At 31.9% G+C, this 16,413-nt stretch overlaps 2 protein-coding genes across 2 annotated transcripts in view; one reads left to right on the top strand and one right to left on the bottom strand.

Annotated features, from left to right (window-relative positions):
• LOC101892759 (elongation factor-like GTPase 1) overlaps positions 1-16,413 on the top strand; it is a 432,356-nt gene that overhangs the window by 395,156 nt on the left and 20,787 nt on the right. The window lies entirely within an intron of this gene.
• LOC131803308 (GATA zinc finger domain-containing protein 4-like) lies at positions 6,116-8,067 on the bottom strand. The gene is made up of 2 exons (XM_059124411.1): positions 8,052-8,067; positions 6,116-7,493 (listed from the first exon to the last, which is right to left on the bottom strand). Coding segments are annotated over exons 1-2 (1,350 nt in total). The 5' UTR covers positions 8,053-8,067; the 3' UTR covers positions 6,116-6,144.

Below are 16,413 nucleotides of genomic sequence, written 5' to 3'. Positions count from 1 at the left end.
CAAGACAACGTAATTTCTGCAAAATACGGGATTGTACACCCAAGTATTTTAACAAGTAGAGAAATAAGAAAATATGAAATAGATTATAACAAACTTAAATATATTCAGTTTGGAACAACATTTCTTAACAACTCTTATCTTGTGTTTGGAATAAAAATACCTAAACAATTTATAACAGTAAAATTAAGATTTATTGTACCAATACCAGATAATGAAAATAATGAAATAGAATCTAATATGGAAAGATTTTTTGAATTTCAAAATAAAACTTATAAATTTGAAGAGAATAAACATTTAAAAGATTTAAAGTTAAGTCATCATTGTTTAATAAAGAATAATTGTCAATTGATAAAAAATAAAGACTTTGAAATTATACAGTTAGATATAGACACAATTATAATTAAAAATGCAATAAACACGACTGTAAATCAAACTTGTAACTTTGAAAAAATTTTGTTAAATGGAAATTATTTAATTAATTTTAATAATTGTTCAGTTAGGATAAAAGATTATTATTTTTCAAATATTGCAGAAATTACAAAAGAAAGACAAATAATTGAAAATACAAACAAAACTCAAAATTTTAAACATAAGATATCGTTCGAACAAATTGAAAAAGAACATCAATACAATGTAAGAAATATCGGAAAATTAAAATACCACACTAAAATAACATATGTATGTAATATTTCTATAGTAATTGTAATAATTATTTTAATTTTCATAATCATAACAAAACATAAATATATAACTGTAAAATTAAATAAAAGAATTCAGGAGAATTCTAGTCTAAAGGGGGGAGTAGTTACGTATAATCATACTACCCCTGATAAAATTGATAAGTTCTTGGAAACAATTAGCCAATAAAACGTGTACAATTATTGCACTGTAAGCATAAGTGAATTTGACATTCTTTAGTTTGACTTTATTTTATTTTTCCAGTTAAAACTGTCTGGAGCTGAGTATACAATTATTTACAAAAGTGTGTTAATCAAATTTCATTTAAAATAAACTTATGCTAACACTGCAATAATTAATTAACAAATAATACCTGTAGAATAAGTAAATTAAAAATGTAAAAGTTAGTCTTGGTTCCATCCTCTTAGTCGCAAGTCGACGAATAAATAAATAAAAGAAAGAAAAAAAAATTAAAAAAAAAAAACAATTTTTTTTTAATAAACATAATTAATCAGGTTATCTAATTCGCGCGAATTAGATAACCTGATTAATTATGTTTATTAAAAAAAAAAAATTGTTTTTTTTTTTCTTTCTTTTATTTATTCGTCGACTTGCGACTAAGAGGATGGAACTAAGACTAACTTTTACATTTTTAATTTACTTATTCTACAGGTATTATTTGTTAATTAATTATTGCAGTGTTAGCATAAGTTTATTTTAAATGAAATTTGATTAACACACTTTTGTAAATAATTGTATACTCAGCTCCAGACAGTTTTAACTGGAAAAATAAAATAAAGTCAAACTAAAGAATGTCAAATTCACTTATGCTTACAGTGCAATAATTGTACACGTTTTATTGGCTAATTGTTTCCAAGAACTTATCAATTTTATCAGGGGTAGTATGATTATACGTAACTACTCCCCCCTTTAGACTAGAATTCTCCTGAATTCTTTTATTTAATTTTACAGTTATATATTTATGTTTTGTTATGATTATGAAAATTAAAATAATTATTACAATTACTATAGAAATATTACATACATATGTTATTTTAGTGTGGTATTTTAATTTTCCGATATTTCTTACATTGTATTGATGTTCTTTTTCAATTTGTTCGAACGATATCTTATGTTTAAAATTTTGAGTTTTGTTTGTATTTTCAATTATTTGTCTTTCTTTTGTAATTTCTGCAATATTTGAAAAATAATAATCTTTTATCCTAACTGAACAATTATTAAAATTAATTAAATAATTTCCATTTAACAAAATTTTTTCAAAGTTACAAGTTTGATTTACAGTCGTGTTTATTGCATTTTTAATTATAATTGTGTCTATATCTAACTGTATAATTTCAAAGTCTTTATTTTTTTTATCAATTGACAATTATTCTTTATTAAACAATGATGACTTAACTTTAAATCTTTTAAATGTTTATTCTCTTCAAATTTATAAGTTTTATTTTGAAATTCAAAAAATCTTTCCATATTAGATTCTATTTCATTATTTTCATTATCTGGTATTGGTACAATAAATCTTAATTTTACTGTTATAAATTGTTTAGGTATTTTTATTCCAAACACAAGATAAGAGTTGTTAAGAAATGTTGTTCCAAACTGAATATATTTAAGTTTGTTATAATCTATTTCATATTTTCTTATTTCTCTACTTGTTAAAATACTTGGGTGTACAATCCCGTATTTTGCAGAAATTACGTTGTCTTGCAAATGCTCTATCTTATTCTTAATTAATTGTATATTAGTCAATTGTTCTAAGTATAAACTTTTATTATTTTCTTCCTCTAAAAATTTGTTTATAGAGTTTAATTCTTGTTCTATTTTCTTTCTATCATTCTTAATTACCATCTTTAAATGACTTAAAGTTATATTGAAATAATCATTAATTACAATCTGTTGATTATTATTTTCCTTAATTTCATTAATATTAAGAAGATGTTCTTGTATGTTCCGTCTGTCTTCATCGTCCATCGTCCCAAATAACCATTTGGTCATACTTCCTATACCGTTAATTAGTCCACGTCTTTTTCTATTTTGTTTGGGTATCAACGTCATTAATTTATTTCTGGCATCTAATAGTTCTAACTCAAGTAATTCTTTGTTTTCGATTTTCATTAGAATAATGTTATCTGTTATGTCATCTAAAATTGTTTCAATTTCGTGAAGATTGATTATATGTAAAATTATGTCCGATTCATTAACAATTTTCTGATTTCCCATGCAAATGTCCATATATCCTCTTTGTTCTGTCAGAAATTTTGTAGTAATTATCCCTCTAGTCTGTGGTATCCATATTAGTATCATCAGTATTGTCCAAATCTGCAAATTTCAAAGGTCTTTTAATATTGCACGGATGTATTCGCTCCAGTTTTGTCTTTTTATATTTCGGTTGTTCCTTATGTCGGACGGCCTTATAATTTTTTATAAACCCTTCTTTTCTATTTTCCTTATAATCTTCTCTAGAGTTATTTATTTTATCTATTATTTTTCTTTTACTGTCCTCTAAATACTTTCTAACTTTATTTTCATCCATTTTTCCTTGTTGAACCTCTTTAGGAGTACATTTAATAGTTGAGTGATATCGTTCGTTGTAATTTCTAATTGATCTCTGAATTAATTGTTTCACCGGTATTTCCTTATTTGCTTTATACATTATCCTAAACTTTTCCGCAATTGTGTTGTGAAATCGTTCTATGTCGGCGTTTCCCGTGTGACTATTAGGTTTGGTCAGATGCAATTCTATATTTTCATTGTCTAAGAATTCCTTTAGTCTAGTGACTTTAAATTCATTATCGGCTATTATTTTCCTTGGCTTCCCTACCTTTGTAAAATGATCATCTAATTGCTCCATTATTGTTAAATGATTTCTATCATTCAATGGATACGCTGCACCGAATTTAGAAAATTTATCAATTATTGTCAAAAAATGAAATCTTTTAATCACATATGTGTCAATATGTATTATTTCGTTTTTCGTCGACGGTGTTTCTGTGTATGAGAATTTCAATTTAATTGGATTTCTATCATATTTTATCTCCTGACAAACTTCACATTGATTTATAACTAATTGAATTAGTTCCATTAATCTTGGGTAATAAATTTTATTTTTTATTTGGTTATAGGTTTCCTGTATGCCCGAGTGCATACTTTCTTTTACATGATATAATGATATCTGTTTCACCGCCTCCACTTCTGTTTCTATATCTTGAGCCCTGATAGTGCATTTAATAAATTCCACTTGTTTCTCATTAGAGTACATTTCTATTAGTTTTTCCTGAACAGTATTATAGCTTCTCTCCGATACTTCCGAAAATATACCTATTTTTCCTTTGGTAATATACTTTCTAAATATTTCCCCCATTTCGTGAAAATCACTTTCCGCTATGAAAATTATCCTTTTATTATGTAAATGTTTTATTTCCTGAACTTTATCATTTGTAAGTATAATCTGTGTCCTGTACTTATTCACTATTTCTTCTTTTATAAAGAAATGATCTTGTAAATTTTCATCAGCTGAATGAATTGTAATCATTGATACATCATCATCATCCTCAATATTATTTATTATTCTCAATTCTGAATTATTCTCCGAATTTTGTACCTTATCTGAAATGGTATCATCTTCATTATCTTTCTCAATTCTACTTAGAAAATCTGCCACCTTGTTTTCCTTGCCTTTTATGTATTCTATATTAAAATCGTATTCTCCTAATTTCAAAAACCATCGCTGGTGCCTGGGTGACATGTCTTTCCCTCTATATTTTGTGTGTAAAAATCTGATGGGTTGGTGATCCGTAAGTATTTTAAATTTTCGACCATAGAGGTATGGTCTCAAATAATTAACGCTCCATAATATTGCTAGAAATTCTTTGTCCGTTGCCGAATAATTTCTTTCGTGATTGTTAAGCGTTCTTGATGCAAAACAAATTGGATGTCCCTCCTGTGACAGGACAGCACCGATTGCGTAATTCGACGCATCTGTAGTTAATGTAAATTGTCTTTCATAATTTGGGTATCTTAAAATTGGATGAGAGCTAATTAAAGATTTTAATTTTTCAAAAGCTTCTATGTATGTAGGGTCCCTTAAATTTATTTTTACACCTTTCTTTAAGTATTTTGTTATTGGCTGTGCGACTTTAGCATAATCTCTCACAAATTTTCTATAATATCCCGTTAATCCCAGGAAACTTTTGATTTGTTTTTCTGTTTTAGGTAAATCTAATTCTTGAATAACCTTAATTTTATTGGGGTTTGGTTTTAGTCCTTCCTTTGTCAGAATATGCCCCAAAAATTCTGTCTCTCTTTTCATGAAATTACATTTGTCGATTTGTATTTTTAAATTTGCCCGTTCCAATACCGTGAAAATGTCCGTTATGGCTTTAACGTGTTCCTTAAGAGAAGTACTAAAAATAAGTATATCGTCTAGATAAACTACACATGTTTTATTAATGAAATCTCTTAGTGTTTCATTCATTAATCGTTGGAATGTCGCTGGGGCATTTTTTAACCCAAACGGCATTCTTATGAATTCATATAATCCGTGAGGTGTCACAAAAGCTGTTTTCTCTCTGTCCTGTTCTCTTATTAGAATTTGATGGTATCCCTTGGCTAGATCCAAGGTAGTAAAATATTGTGCTCGTCCTAGTTTATCTAAAATTGAATCTATGTTCGGTAGTGGATATTTATCATCGATCGTCACTTCATTAAGCTTCCTATAATCTACCACTAATCTATATTTACGCTCTCCAGAATTATCTATTTTCTTGGGTACTACTATTAATGGGCTTGAATATCTTGAACAACTTTTCCTAATTATGCCCTGTTCCTCCATTTCCCTGATCTGTCGTCGTACTTCTTCTTCATGTTGTGGCGGATATCTGTATAATTTGGAATTTATCTGTTCATTTGTTGTCGTTCTTATTTCATGTTTTATTGTCATTGTACTTGTCAATTGGTCCCCTTCTTTAAAAAATATTTTGTCGAATCTTCTTAAAATTCTCGTAACTTCTAAATGCTCCTCTGCATTTAAATGATTCAACTGAATTCTGTCCAAGTCAACTTCCAGTTTTTCCAATGAACATATTTCCAAATCCTTATATGGATTAATTAAAAATTTTGTAATCTTGTTATTAAATGTTATGTGTCCGTCTATTAAATTTATCATCGTGTTAAAATGGTTTAGTAAATCAACTCCTATAATAAAATTGTACTTTCTTCCTTTTAACTCTTGCATTTTCCACTTAATTTTTGTATAATTTGGTAAGTTAAATTCCATAGGTGCGTCAGTTATAACTTCAAATTTAATTATGTCCTTCCTAGTTATGGTGCTAAATTCTATAGGTTGTTTTAGTAAAACTCGTTCAAAATCTTTTACCTTACTGTCAATCAGGCTTAAGTTTGCGCCTGTATCAATCAAAGCTTTATATTTCCTTTTATTAATCGTAATGGTTATGGTAGGTAAACAATCGGAGGTTGTTTCCGAAAAAAATTATTTTGTCTTTGGTCTTGTCCGTTATCCTGATGTAAATTTGGTTCAGAGTTTCCTACTACTCGATAATTATCTACTTCTATATTGTCTATTTCCATAGGTTCCTGCTGGTCTTGCCTAGGTTGATTCAAGCGATTTTGGCTGAAATTTGGCCTAGGGTTTCCTACCTGTTGCTGAAACCTTCTGAAATTTCCCGACATATTATTATAGTTACTTTGTTGGACTCTATACTGTCCTGAATGATTAAAATTTCCATTTTGATTCCTATTATTATAGTTATTATTATAACTGTTATTTTGTTGGACTCTATACTGTCCTGAATGATTAAAGTTTCTATTCCTATTATAGTTATCGTTATTATTATTATTATAGGTTTTATTATTATCATTATTATTTCGTTCTTGTCTAATATCCGACCTAAAATTATTTTGTCCTAACCAATTCCGTTGATTATATCCCTGGTTATTACTGTTAATCTGCGGATTAAAATTATTCCTATTTTGCGACCGATTTTGTCTAAATGTTACGTCGTCTTTAGTCCTAAACTTCCTATATTCTGGCCTAATGCATGTGTCTTCAAATCTCCTTCTTGTCAATATTTTTAATATATCATTAATGTTTCTTTCTTCGTAAATTTTGTCTAACAGTGTACCTTGTGTCATTTCCTTAATTGTATTTACTAAAAGACTGTCCACGTTTGATAAGTCAATATAGTGGTCATTTCGGTAATAAACTATTAACTCATCTGCCTTATATTTTAGATTCTGCAACTCTATTATTAATTCACTTACCGAATTTACTTTTAAGTTGGCTATCATCCTATATATATTGTGTGGTTCCACGTTCGGTCTATACCTTAGTTTTAAAGTCTCTTTGATTAGTTGCCAGTTGTCCGGTGTGGGTATGTTTATTATGACGTCTTTAGCTTGTCCCTGGATTATTTTATAGAATATTGTTCTTATGGCCTCCTTCTTAATATTTTCATCTTGTATAGTTGACAGCAAGTATTCAGTGCTACTAAAAAAGCTGTTCACCGTTACTTCTCCGGTGCCGGTGAAAATGGGTAGATGATTTATCGTTTTTAAAATGTTGTCTTTTGCATTATTTGATTGTGTATCATATAACACCGGGTTACGCTGTTGTTGTTGTAGTTCTTGTGTTTGCTGTTGCAATTCTAGATATGCTTGGCGTAACCGTTCCAATTGTTGATCCTTTCTGGCTAGTTCTTCTGCCACATTTACGGATGCGATGTGAGCTTGTTCCTCCATTCTTCTTCGTTTGTCGAAGACTTTTTGCCTTTGCGAATACACTTTTAAAAGAAAAAAAAAAAGGATTGACTTCCTTTATCTAGTGGTGTCCACTTAACTTAAATGTTCACTGCACTATTGTTTATTTTAGTGGTGTTCAATTTTTTGAATTATTCACTGCACTATTGTTTATTTTAGTGGTGTTCAATTTTTTGAATTATTCACTGCACTATTGTTTATTTTAGTGGTGTTTAATTTTTTTTTTTTTTTTTTTAATTATTCACTGCACTAATGTTTATTTTATAATCCTGGAGGGTCCCGTAGGATTCGCAGAATTTATTTAATTATTTATAATTTAGGTACGTTTCACTGGATCCTTTTTAATTCCTAAAGGATCCTACCGACTGCGCCAATTAGATAACCTGATTAATTATGTTTATTAAAAAAAAAAAATTGTTTTTTTTTTTCTTTCTTTTATTTATTCGTCGACTTGCGACTAAGAGGATGGAACTAAGACTAACTTTTACATTTTTAATTTACTTATTCTACAGGTATTATTTGTTAATTAATTATTGCAGTGTTAGCATAAGTTTATTTTAAATGAAATTTGATTAACACACTTTTGTAAATAATTGTATACTCAGCTCCAGACAGTTTTAACTGGAAAAATAAAATAAAGTCAAACTAAAGAATGTCAAATTCACTTATGCTTACAGTGCAATAATTGTACACGTTTTATTGGCTAATTGTTTCCAAGAACTTATCAATTTTATCAGGGGTAGTATGATTATACGTAACTCGCGCACCGCTCACTTAGACAACAACAAACGGTGCGATAATAATCTCGAGCGTATTTCGGTAGCTACTGCTGCGTAAATTACACTTGAAATCATGACAGCAACAACAACGTGTTTTGCTTTCTTCATGGTGTTTTTGCTGTTGTTGTTGTTGTTTTTCTGTTTCTTTTTGTTTGCTTGTTTACTTTGGTTTCGTTCTGTACGTTGTCTGTTGTTGGTTCAATCCCTAATCTGTTTATGTCACGTTTTGTATTCTTTTCATATCGGAGCAGCAGTAGTCGTGTTCTTTTTTTCCTTTTTTTTATATGAATGTTACGTTTTGAAAAGTAGCAGAAGCAGTAATAACAACAACAACAAGACCAAAACAAAATCGTAACGAAATAAGGTGTACATTAAACGTCGTACTGTGATCAGTGATCCAATGCGTTGTGTTGTTGCTCTCCACAACCCAGCGACAACAGTAACGTCGTTGTATGTATGCATGTAAGTATGTATGGAGATCGACGATAAAAAAGGAAGGAACGTGTCTGCCACACCGGTTATTTGGAGAGATTTTTAATTAGGAACTTACATGATCGATTAGATGAGCCCGAGTATTTCCAATTTAATATTGGCTTATGCGTTTTTGTTGTTGTTTTCAATTTGTAATTCAAAATAAATTAACTCCAATTCGATTTGCTAGACGGCCGATGATAGCAGTTATGCTTACAATCCAGCCATAAATTTGGAAAATACCAAAGAAAAATATCTAACTTTCCTCATTACCAAGTAATGAATAACGCAGGCAGAGAGTTTGTGCGATGCCCGAGACTCGTCGTCGGCAAACGAAGAAATAAACAAGTTAAAAAGTTAAATGTATACTCTCAGACAATGTTTGTTTATAATACCCTTAGCCATATGTTTAGAGAGTTATACCGCCAAAACGTGCCTCATCGAAAAAACGTTTTTGGTCTATTTGGACCAAATCCGCTTCAGGATATTTGGAGTCGATGTAGCGATCGTCTGTCTGTCTGGCTGGCTGGTGCGCACGATAACTCTCGAAGGGAGTATCCGATTTGATTAAAACTTGTACATCGTAATCATATTATCAAACTTAGATTGAGTTCGTAGATGCGCAATATCGGTCCTTCTGGTACCTCTTGAATAACCAAAACGAATATACAATCCGAAATAACCATCCGGTTCTTTTCATATTTTATATTTTACACATCCCATTATGTATATTAACACACGATCTGCTGTAAAAATGGGATTTATCGGTCCATTCCCTATGGTACCAACCCCACAAAAGGCCAACATTTTGAATACCGATGAAGCTCATAAATCATGAAATTAACATTCGATTCCATTCAGACTTGGTACATGTCAATATTTCCATCAGGACCAGATTTGTAATAAATATGGGAGGGTTCGGACCATTTCTTCTGGTACATCCCCCACATAGTGTTCAAGATTTTGAAAAACCAAAAGCTCAAAGAAATAAGCATCCAACTCTCTTCAAATTTCTCACCACATCCAAACATGTTTTCTAATAGAAGATCTTTTGTGAAGATCGTATATATCTACGAACTTCTTCTGGTACCTCACCCACAAATTTTTCAATACTTTTGTCTGTCATAGCTTGCGAAACAGTCAGCGATTCTTTGCAACTGGCTATATCTAAATATTTCTCCTAACCAGATACTTGAGATGAATATGAAATATATGATATGCATAAGATTGGATATAAATGTTCGATTTTCTTGTAATTTTGCCCATACCCAATATTTTTATCTGTTTTAGATGAAGTATGAAAATGGAATAATTCGGTCGACAATGTGTGGTTTTAGAAAATATTAAAATGTACTAACCCCACGTGCTTAACATTTTCTAAAAATTATCATATATCTCATATTGGTGATGGAAATAGTCCAAAGCTGACATGTCGCAATATTTATATCATATTTATTTAGGCCCGAAACGAAATGGCCGATATTGACCCATTCCTTCGGAACCTACTCCATAAAGGGTCAACATTTTAAATAATCATAACAGAAGTTAAAATACACTTAAATCTTAAAATATTGACTGCTACTTCTTAACTTTTTTGAATATATTTCGACGACCATGTAGGGCAAGGTTCCGAAGGTGTGGGCCAATATTGTCCATTGTGTATCCGACATAAGTCTGATATAAATATTTCAATGTGCCAGAGTTGGCAAGACTACTTCCCCTTCACTTTATATAAGATAAGTAGAACATTTATTTCCAATTTTATGAGAATAAACGTAAATAAAAACAAGTAAGCAAAGGCTACAGTCGAGCGGGGCCGACCGTTGAATACCCTACAACACCATAATAAATGATACAGTTTGTATAGGCGAGATACTCGAAAGAATTCCACAAGATATTGTGACAAATAATAAAAGAGAACCATCAGGTTTCGTTCTCTAATTTTCGAATAATAGCAACTTAAACTAATTTGCTCATTTCCAATTTATTGGTAGATGTTGCACGTAAATGGTCTTCCTAGATCTGGAACCAATATTTCCCAAAGACCTATAATCCCTCAGAAATGGCAAAAGATTAACATTTATTATTGGTTTTTGACTCAAACGCATCTATATGAGATACAGACATTTGACTACATTCTTCAACGAAATCAGCCTTAACGAAATAGTCAGAAGTGCGTCTTTCCTATATTTGTGAATTCTCCGAAAAGTCACTGGAATGGATATTTTCGTATTTTGTCTACAAAAGTTGGCAAACTATTTCACACATTGAATATTTTTGGATGGCCATCCAAAACTATTTGGCTTTTGCAATGTCCAGTAACCTCCATTCAAATGCGCGTGAGGATCTGGCGATAATTACGACTTGCTGACAATTTTGCAGTTTTTTTTTTTTTTTTGTCCATTTCAACCCCTAAATATATGGCGATTATCTTCAAAAAGAGTAGGCTTCTATTCTGACCCTCATCTTATCCCCATGCAAAATTTCATAAGGATCGGGCCGTAAATGCGATCTGTATATGATATCCTGATATCCTAACTACTTAGTTTTGTTAGCTGTAGAAATATTACCAAATGTTTAATTCAAAATGAAAATATGCCAAAAATATGACAAAATTGAAAAATATGAGAAAATATTAAAAAATCAATATTTTCATCATTAGAGAGATATTTTTATGCAATTTTTTTAGAGGTTTTTTCTTTCCTGCCAAGAGGCCATTTTGAATTAATGAGAACTGTCGAAATCAGTTCAGCCGTTCTCGACATATAAGAGATCTTTCAAGCATATCTTCTTTGATAGACATATATATCGCACATATTTTGCTAAATATCCGATTTGATGGATGTTAACATCATGGCTTTGTGATTTCGCCGGGATTTAAAATATTCGCGGTTTAAGGAAAATTATTGAATTTTTTCAACACAAAAGATATGGCCTATTTTACCCGCTAAATATTATCCAATGACCACCCAAATTGGTAGGCTTCTTCCCCGCTAGCTACATGCGAAATTCCGCGTCGATTGGTCTATAATTGCGACCTGTATAGCTACTACAAAATCCGACATTTTTTCAGTATTTGGTCCATTTCAACCCCTAAACATTTGACGATCATCTCCAAAAGAAGTAGGCTTCTATTCTGACCCTAACCCCACCTTCGTGCAAAATTTCGTAAGGATCGGGCCATAATTGCGACCTGTAGCGTGATTACAAATTAACATGGACAGACGGACGGACGGACATACATAGCTAGATCGACTCAGCTTGGCGAGCTAGGAAGATCCATATATACTTTCCTATATGGGAAACCAATATTTCAAGGTATTACATAAATTCTGGCCCAATCAAACTTATAATACCCCCAACACATAGTATTGTAGGGTATAATTATAATTTTTGTGAGGAATTACCATTAGGATTCGACCATTACATCTTTATTTTCACATTATATCTTTTGTTATCAAAAATGTGCGAAATTTAACGAGAATCTGATGCTTACCAGATCTTGTGTTAATAGAAATATTGGGATGTGCTGAGTTTGAAAATAATCGGACGCCCATTTCGCGTTATATGATCTTAGTGGTTATTCAAAATGTTTTCCCCTTTGTGGGGAAAGTACCAGAAGGAATGGAGCGATATCTACCATTTATCTTCGCCACAGGTCTTCTGTTAGTAGAAATATTGGAATGTGTGAAATTTGAAGCGAATCGCATGCTTATTTCGCATTTTATGAGAGTTAAAATTATTCAAAATGTTGACTCTTTGAGGGGCAGATACACTTAATGAGTGGATCGATATTGTCCATTTTCGCACCAGACATAGCACTGATACAAATATTGGGATATGCAAAGTTTGCAGAAAATTAGAACATCATTTCATGTTGTATGCGGTATAAATATTTTCTGAGAAAATGTTGACCTGACCGATATTGTCCATCTCTGAAATCGATCTAAGTTTAATAATAACATTACGATAAATGAAGTTTGGGCCAACAGACGGACAGGCGAAACCCCCTAGATCGACCCCAAATGTCCTGAAAAGAATTTGATCCAAAGAGACCTAGAGTCTACAATCGTTATTTCGATAGACGTTTTTTTGGCCCTATACCCTCAGTAGTAAAATGACTGAGGGTATATTAATAAAATTTCATGGATTGTTGATGTAAATATAAGACTTTGAAAAGAAAAACTCTGTGTTCGTATGTATTTACATTACTAAAACTCAGAGATTGCCAGCGCAATACCAGCAGTGAAGCACAGAAACCAAAAAGGAAAAGACAAAAGTCAGATGGGTCCGACCATGTAATATGCTACACCACTATGCATATGTAGCAATTATACGCGTAACAAATATACATTTATATTGGTTATTTGCATGGAGAAAATCCTACCAACTATGAAAAGTACCGCTAAACTAATAAAAATACCCAATATAAGGAGTTACCCTTACAGGGTGAGATGAAAAAACTGCAACCAACTTCAGACTGAAATTCCAAAAGGTGCAAGCACTTACACCACAACGGAAAGAAAGAAAAATGACTCAAAAGAGCTAAAGAGTCGCTTCGCTTAGCCGAAAGTGGTAAACTACCGAATTTGGCTTTCTCCGATGAGAAAACATTCGTTGTCAAGCAGTTTGTTAACAAACATTATGATCGTGTTGGACATTCCAACAGCACCATCGCACTCAGCACGCACCACCCAAGAATGGTTACAAAATGAGGTTCATCGCTTCATTTCCAGTGCATAATGGCTACCAAAATCCCCGGATATCAATCCGTTGGACTATTGTGTCTAAAAAATACCAAAGTGTCGATCACCTTAAGCAAGTGCTTCGCCGGGAATGTGACAAAATGCTGCAGAGCAACATTCGGGCAGCGTGTGACGGTTTCATTGACCGTTTGAAGGCCATAATTCGTGCCAAAGGTGACCAATTCGAACAAATTTAAACTTATTCTAAAATTTGATGTTGTTTCCGACATTTTTTGCTTTCATTCAATAAAATTTAAAACAAAATTTAAAAATTATGGCGCTTGATTTGTTGCAGTTTTTTTATCTCATCCTATATATAGAGGCCATGACCCGCACCTGCAAATGCAATTTTCATAGACCTTGGTACCCATTAGGAATTTGAAATAATTCCGGTGAATAATGTCGCTAAAATCATCAAAATATATATTTATCTGTTTAGTTTTTTTTTTTATAATGAAAGATAGGGTATTTTAAAATGGATGTAACTCCTTAAATATTAACATTTCGCGGTTTTTATTTTTTATTTTTAACATTCAAACAGTGTATTAATAATGAAAAATAGAGTATTTTAAATGGATGTAACTTCTTAAATATTAACGTTTCGGCGTATTTAGCCTATTTTTTTTTTTAACAGCTTTTTAATAATGAAAAATAGGGCTTAAAAAATGGATGTAACCCCCTAAATATTAAAATTTCGGCGTTTTTGGCCTACTTATTTGTTTAGTTTTTTAATAATCAAAAATAGGGTATTTTAAAATGTTGACGTTTTAGCCTTTTTATTTCAACAGTTTTTATGTCTTGCACTAAATTTAGTAACATGTAGAAGATGGTGAGATAGACCCATAGCTACTTTTGAGGATCTTCATAGAATTACTTCCTGAGTCGATTTATGCATGTCCATCCGTCCGTCCATATATTCTTGTGAACAAAATGCAGGTCGCATTTATTTCAGTACGCTATATCGAATTTAATCTAGCAGCAAGTTAATCAAGTTTGTAGAAAATCGGTTCAGATAAAGCTATAGCTCGCATATATATGTCTCATCCGATTTGGGGTTTTAAGTCCCTCACATGCGTAATATGCACTCCAGAAGATATTTATATATGATATTTGGCACAGGACATCAGATACTGCTCGAAAATACCTCTGTCAAATTTTATGGAGATCGGTTCAGATAAGAATATAGCTCTCAAATATATCCTTTTCCGATATCAGTTTTATTGTGCACCAAATGTCTAATTTCACCTCAAATGGACTGAGTTTTAGGATTTACGACTGAATTCATAACATAAACCAGTACTTCAAATTTGGTGTACATCGGTTCAGATTTAGCTATAGCTTCCATATATATGTTTTATCCGATTTGGGGTTTAAAGTTCCTCACAAGCGTATTATGCATTCCACAACAATGATCATTGGTACCAGATATCAAATACAGCTATGAAATAAGTGTATCAAATTTTGTCAAGATCGGTTCAGATTTCAATATAGCTCCCATATATATCCTCTGCCGATTTCGGGTTAATTGTGCACCAGTCTATTCGGCTATTCCAACCTAATTCAGTCAACAAAAAAGTACATTTAATTTGATGAAAATCGGTTCAGATATAGCTATAGCTCCCATATTTTTCATCTGATTTGGTGTTTATGTCCCGCACATTCGTTATATGCATTCGATATTTTCTACCAGCAAAGATCAAGATCGGTTCCCATATATAGCTTGAACCGATTTCGGGTTAATTGTGCACCAAATACCCAATATTTGTCAAAAGTTGGTACATCTGACCGAATTCAGTCTAGAAGCAAGTACATACAATTTGGAGAAAATTGGTTCGGATATAGCTCCCATTAATATGTTTCATCCGATTTGGTTTTTATGACCCTCACATAAATATCCTTAATCCGATTTCAAGTTTATTGTGCAAATAGTTTCTAATATCAGCCCAAATGGAGTGAATTTCGGGACCTACGTTTCCATTTAGTTCAACTCGGCTCCGATCGATATTTATACCCTACAACACTATGTGTATTATACGTTTGATTGGGCCAACCATTATGTAACACCTGGTTTTCCACATAGAAAGTATATATGTATATTCCTATCTCGCCGAGCTGAGTCGATCTAGCTTTGCATGTCCGTCTGTCCATGTTAATTTTTATCACTCCACCAATTATGGTCCGATCCTCACGAAACTTCGCATGGAGGTGGGGTTAGGGTCAGAATAGAGCCATATTGTCTTTGGAGATGATCGCATAATATTTAGAAAAATTTTCTGATTTTGTAGTTGTTTAACAGGTTGCAATTATAGATCAATCCGACGCGGAATTTAGCGTAGAGTTTATGGCTGGTCAAAAGACTACCATTTTGTTTGGTCATCGGACAATATTTAGCGGGTAAAATAGACCATAAATTTTATGTAAAAAATAAGAAAATGTCCACTAAACCGCAATATTTTTAATTCTGCCGAAATCACAATTGCATAAAAATGTCACTTCTAACCGTTCATGTAACGGTATCGCATATATAGAAATATATCAAAATATCTCTTGTATATAATGAAGGGGATTTTTTAAGTGTTTGTTTTCTCTTTCGAGACGAGCTTAATGATCTGAAATTTGCAGTGAAAAGGAAAGCCAGATAGACACTATCACACACTCACCACTATGCGACGCGTTTCGCCGTTGGTTAAGCGGCTCATCAGGCATATTTGATGTGGATGATGGCTTACAAGGGCCGTTCTCTGGAAAGTAGTATATATTTCGAACTTATTGCAAATTAGCATATGCGAATTATACACTAGAAACTCTCCAGGTTCGACTCAAGTTCTATTGGCAGATCTTTTTCACAGCAACGTTTTGTTTTTGTAGTGATGGATTTTTTGTCCACAACAACTACATTGCTTCCAATGCATACACTTGTTTTAGTGCTGCTTTAGGAAGACGGGTTA

Source organism: Musca domestica, unplaced genomic scaffold (assembly GCF_030504385.1).
Source record: "Musca domestica strain aabys unplaced genomic scaffold, Musca_domestica.polishedcontigs.V.1.1 29, whole genome shotgun sequence".
In the NCBI taxonomy this organism is placed as follows: Eukaryota; Metazoa; Arthropoda; class Insecta; order Diptera; family Muscidae; genus Musca; species Musca domestica.
Note: the sequence above shows the minus strand (reverse complement) of the source record. Positions and strands in the feature narration are given on the sequence as shown.